At 43.3% G+C, this 6,000-nt stretch overlaps 1 protein-coding gene across 9 annotated transcripts in view; it reads left to right on the forward strand.

The window, feature by feature from the left end:
• The window catches only part of LOC102243540 (zinc finger protein 827), a 136,965-nt gene that overhangs the window by 124,770 nt on the left and 6,195 nt on the right, over positions 1-6,000 (forward strand). For 4 of the 9 annotated variants that reach the window (XM_014538506.1, XM_014538504.1, XM_005864876.2 and 1 more), the window contains exons 11-12: positions 4,060-4,251; positions 4,568-4,745. In XM_014538506.1, coding sequence (XP_014393992.1) covers positions 4,060-4,251; positions 4,568-4,745 — 370 coding nt within the window. Of the gene's footprint in view, positions 1-4,059; positions 4,252-4,567; positions 4,759-6,000 lie in introns of all 9 variants that reach the window. The other 5 variants (XM_014538510.1, XM_014538508.1, XM_014538511.1 and 2 more) reach the window with 2 other exon arrangements.

Here is a 6,000-nt window from a genome sequence, read left to right on the forward strand (position 1 = left end):
GCTGACTGCAGGCCCGGGTGCTGGACCGGCCCCTCACATCATTGGCACTTGAAGGATTCGGGAAGGGAAATTTCCCTGACATTTGTGCTGACGATGTGCATGGCCAAGAAGGATCCCTCTGTGCTTTCCTGGCCGCTCTGGCTCCGTGGTGCCAACAGCAATAAAAGCTTGTTTTTGTCAGTAAGTTGAGCAGCTCTGACTTGGAGGTCTGCAGAGAGCTGTTCTGCTGAGTGGGAAGGTGCCATTTTTACAGTCGGTTGTCTGACCATAACCACATTAGCACCGTGGGCAGGTGAGCTGGGAAACCCACGTCGAAGACAAATTAAATCCAGCATTTCTGGAGTGGCTATTGGAGGGAAAGCCAGCCTGTCTCCGGTTTCCACGGGCTCTTCAGATACTCTCTTTTCTATTATCCTCCCATTCTTCTAGCCTTCTCCGCCCCATAGTATGCCTAAACCCAGCCCAGAACCTCCCTCCACTGCCCCCATCCCACCTGAAGAAGACCATAGAAACCACAATGGCAGGAAGGGAGTTGGACTTCAAATCCCTAATTTTGTGAGTCCTATTCTTTAATTTGATTTACCTGTCACAGGAACAGGCACCTTTTATTCTAGTGCCCTAGGGGATCTGCGATGCCATCTGGTTACCTAAATGAACTTGTGATGAGCTTTAATCAACAGAACATTTTTAATTGGTCACCCACAGAACCCACGTGCTTTCTCACACTTTGTTACTGGCTACTCTTAGCCAAGGTACGCTTGGGATTGGGGTGTTTCTGCAGTGACCCCTCCTTACTCTCTTTCTCCCTCTCTCCCTCGCTGCAGAGAACATCAGCAAGGGGAAAATATTCCTTCTGGTTCTGTGACATCCTCAATGCAAATTTTGCTGCAATTTTTCAAAGTTGTGATAATGGTGGTGAGGAATTTGAATAGCTATTTGGAAAATACAGCCATCAATATTTACCTCACACTGACACCAAAATAACCTACACAATCCTTGTTTACTATCTGTCCTAGAAAGGCTTGAGGAAAATAGAATAGAATATTCATCAAACACAGCAAGGGAGATTTGTAAATGCTTAATGGATAACAAGAAATCACAAAGGAAAAGAATCAAGAGATTGGACACACACAAAAATTTTTTTTTGCAAAAGAAAGGAAGAAGAGAAGGGGGAAAAACCCACATTCTGAAAATGTGTTTGTAAAAATGACAAAAAGCTCATGTATTTATATAGAAAGTTCATAGAAATGGAGAAGAAACACTTTTGGTCTCTAAGAATTTGGAAAGAATGTGAACAGTCAATGCACAGTAAAAAAAAATAAAATAAAAGCTAATTGCTTAACATAAGGGAAAATGTTCAACCTCACTGAGCAGTCAAAGTAAAGCTCAAGAGTGGCTTATCTTAACCTGTTAAGTTAGGAGCACATTTTATAGTGTCACCCACTGTTGCTGGGTGCTGCTGGTACTCTTGTGTCTATGGCCCTGCAAAGGAATAGAACTTAGGGATACTATTTGGGTAATATATAGTAAGAGGCTTGAAAATGTAATGCTCTGTGACCCAGTAATCCCACTTCTGGGAATTTATCTGTAGGGAAAAAAATCAACCAGCAAAATATTAATTTTAACTTAAAATTTAATTTTAAGGAAGTATTTAAGTAGAGTAGGATAAGTCCATTCCTTGGATCTGCAGTACAGTTTCCTTATATTTTCCACCTTAACATAAAACTATGAGGTTGCATTGAATTAGTTTGGGGAGAGTTGACATCTTAATATCGAGTCTCCTGAACCATGAATATTATGTGCCTCCAGTTATTTGGATTTATAAGTACATCTTTAATTTATCACAGTGTACCATACCACTTCACATGTAGTATTAGACCTCACAATAGCATTCTTCCATTTCTCTCGCCACCAGCTGTTATGTTATTGTTCATATATATCTATATGTAGATATAGATATAGATATAGATATATGTGTGTATGTTATAAATATTACATTATTAATGGTTTTTTAAACAAAATTAGTTTTATTACTTTTAAAAGAGATTTAAATAAGAAAAACTCACATATTTACCCATGTAGTTGTCATTCCTGGTGCTCTCCATTCTTTTGTGTAGATCCATTTTTGCATTAGTGTAATTTCCCTTCTGCCTGAATAATTTATTTTAACATTTCTTGTAATTCAGGTCTACAGGTAATGAATTCTTTCAGCTTTTATATATCTTTTTTTCTTTTGCCTTTGCTTGTGAAATATGTTTTCATACTTTAAAGATGTTGTTCCACTACTTCACACTTGCATTGTGTCCAGTGAGAAATCTGCTGTCATCCTTTTTTTGTTCCTCTGCACATGTGTCCTTTTTCGTCTGGCCGCTTTTAGGACTTCTTATTTATCACTGGTTTTGAGCAATTTGATTATGATGTCCCTTGTATAGATTTCAACATCTTTCTTAAGCTTGGGACTCATTGCATTTCTTTTATCAATGGGTGTATGGTGTTCCTCAAATTTGGAAAGTTTTTGTCTTTTTCAAGTATATTTTCCTGCCCTCCCCACCCCATCATGAACTCCAATTAAGCTTATACTAAGCTGCCTGAAGGCATCCCATAGTTCACTGGGTGCTCTATTTATTTTTGTGATTCTTTTCTCTCTCTGTTTCATCTCAGATAATTTCTCCATTCAGGTTCACAAATCTTTTCTTTACTGTGTCTAAATTATTAGTGGTCCCATCCAGTGTATTTTTCATCTCAGACATTGTAATTTTCATCTCTAGAAATTTGATTTGGGTATTTTTATTTATTTATTTTTGTATCTTCCATCTCTCTACTTAACTTTTTTAACATACGGAATACAATTATATTACTGTTCTTATGTCCTTGTCTGCAAATTCCAATAACTGGATCAGTTTTCATTGGTTGATATTCTCCCCTTTGGGTTGTGTTTTGTTTCTCTGCATGCCTGAGAATCTTTATTTGAGTGTCCGACATTGTGATTTTACCTTATTAGGTGCCGGATACTTTATATTCCTATAAATATTCTTGAAACTTTGATCCTCTTGGGTCTTGCTTTTATGACTTGTCAGACGGGTCTGGAGCAGTGCTCCATCTAGGGCTAATTATTGCCCACTACTAAAAGAACTTCCTGTTTTCTACCCAATGCCTTAGGAATTACAAGTTTTTTCCAATCTGGCTGGTGGAAACAGGCACTGTTCTCCAAGCCTTTCAGATGGCTTATTTTCCCTCCAACACATGCTCCGGTCCATACTCTGCGGAATACTCACGGGAGACCATCTGCAGGTCTCTGAGTTCTTTCCCTCTAGTACTCTGTCCCTTAAGGTCCAGCCATGTTGATCTCCCACACCATCAGTCTTATCTCCTCAAATCAGCAGGTCAACTGGGCTCCACCTCCATACCCCTCCCTACACTGCAGTCTGGAAGGTCTTTCCTGCCTCTCAGGGGTCATTCCTCATTGCCTGGTGTCCAATATTGTGAAAACTATTGTTTGATATATTTTGTCTGTCTTTTTGTTAGTTGTTTCCGTAGCGATGATAAATTCCGTCTCTTGAATGGAAGCAGAAGTCTACTGACACTAGATTTTAATGACCTATTGACTGTTTACTGCTGGCTTTGAGGGAGAATTCAGTGCACTGATGAAGAACATGGATGCTAGAATCAGACCAATTGACTAACCTCACTGTCCCTCCCCACCCTCATCTGTAAAATGGGGGTGATAATAGTTGTGCCTCAGCAGTTATTTTAGAATGAAATGAGACAAAGCATTTAAAGCTTGACCCAGTTTCTGGAACTTGGCAACACTTTCAGTACATCTTAGCTACTATTGTCATTTTATTTTAATTCTAGTAAGACATCCATAAACCCTCATCAAATGAATGAGGGCCTGCTCTTGGCCCCAAGTACCATGAGTGTCATCACCAGAGGTTCTGCGACCTGGGACCCCAGCAGGTGCACTAGAGGGGCTGGAGACCCAACCTCACACCTCCCAACTGCTGGTATTCTAGGGTTCCCATCTCCTAAATAACAGACTTGGGTTTTTTTCTTTTTTAGTGGAAGACAGGAAGACCCCAAGTGAATCAAACAGCCCCTCATCATCCTCCCTCTCAGCTCTGAGCGATTCAGCTAACAGCAAAGATGACTCCGACAGCTCCCAGAAAAACAAGAGCGGGAACAACCTGCTGGTCATCTCTGTTGTGCCCGGGAGCCAACCCTCACTGAATAGTGAGGAAAAGCCAGAGAAAGGTAAGGGAGGAGGTGGCGTGGCCTGCTCAGCCCTCCCCACGCTGGAGGCAGGACGCCTTGTCAGGAGTGATGTTGGAAGTAGATATTGGGTCCCAGAACATTCCTTTTGCTTGCTTTGCACCCAGCATGGGGTGGAAAGATGGGGAGTGTGACATTGACTCCAAAGCTGTAACTTCTTTTAGCACAGAGATGCAGGGAACAGCGTCCGGAAGGGTATAAACTGGGGGGAGGGGTGAAGAAAGGGGATCTCGGCCCTGCTCCTGCCCTCCTGTCCCTCTACCCCACGCACCTGTACACCCAGCTTCGGTCCTTCCAGGGTTCGAATGCGTTTTTTGCAACTTTGTCTGCAAGACGAAGAACATGTTTGAGCGCCATCTGCAGATACACCTCATCACCCGGATGTTTGAGTGTGACGTGTGCCACAAGTTCATGAAGACCCCCGAACAGCTGCTGGAGCATAAGAAATGCCACACTGTCCCCACCGGTGGGCTCAAGTAAGGAAAGCAAGTACAGAACCTTTTACTGTGTTGTTATTAAACACCCTTCCCCCACCCTTATCCCGGCCCCTCCTCTGAAGATTTTGGGGTCATGGAGAGGGAGAGCTTGGCATGAGGGGAGTTAGGCAGGCACCTCTGCTGCCTTCAGCTGGAGGTGAATTAGACCTGTCCCCAAGGGGGTCAGCAGACATCAGCAGGAGAATCCATTGTACAAATAGCCCGGGATTCGGAGCAAGCAGGAAGGCATGTTGGAGCACCTGAGCACGCAGGGGTAGACTCATCCCACACTGCCTGGGTTTTGTTCAGACTTGATGGTAATGGACTTGGGTTAGCGTCCCCAAGTGTAAAGCATTACACTGTCTGCACTTCACCATCTCTGTTTTTTAGGTGATTTGCCATGTATCTTTTAAATAAGTATTACAACCACTGCATCCACACCCCACCCCAAATAATGGAACCTTGCGGGTTTGAACAGGCAGGAGGCAGCATTTTCCACACAAGGCCCATGTGCCTCTCAGGTCCCTGCAGACATGCCTTATGACTTCCTGGGAACTGGAAGTGGGATTCCCTGCCTGAGAGCTGATGTTTTCTGTCACGTAGTCATAGATTCCTCCCACCAGAGACCTAGGCAGTTAGCATCATCAACCAATATTTGCAGGAGGCCCTCGGTCTGAAGCGAGACTAATCAGTCATTATCCAGTGTACGGTGCGTCTGGCTTGATTAGGTGCTAGAGGGCAAATAAGGAATAAAACCTAATTTCCACCCTCAGGAAGTGTATGTCCTACCGTGACCAGAATTTCATCTTCCCGAGAGTCAGTACTCAGGTCCCTGTTCACAAGGCACTTATGGTCTAGGAAAGAGGAAGAAGCTTATGTCATTGGGCACAGAAAGACACACAGTTTTTGAGGCAGAATTGTTCATGTTTAGCTGAAATGATCATGTAATTTCAATGAATGAAAAATTACATTTTACTTAATACAAGGGAGGAAAAAACCTTGTCTTTAAACATTTTGGCCTTTGAAACTCACAACTTGCCGGAGGGGTGGCATGACTCTCCCCATTGGGCGTGGGATGGAGAGACCCAGGACCCTGGGAGTCGAGTGTTGGGGGGGCAGCACAGGCTTGTCTTCCCCCCACCCCCGCACCTACCTGATCAGGGGGACTCTCCTCAAAATCCTGCCCAAACAGCAGAGTCAGGGAGCAACACCTACTGTGGATTTCCATTTTGTTTCAGTCTTGGGGGTGCTTAGG

This window comes from Myotis brandtii, unplaced genomic scaffold (assembly GCF_000412655.1).
Source record: "Myotis brandtii unplaced genomic scaffold, ASM41265v1 scaffold192, whole genome shotgun sequence".
Classification (NCBI taxonomy): Eukaryota; Metazoa; Chordata; class Mammalia; order Chiroptera; family Vespertilionidae; genus Myotis; species Myotis brandtii.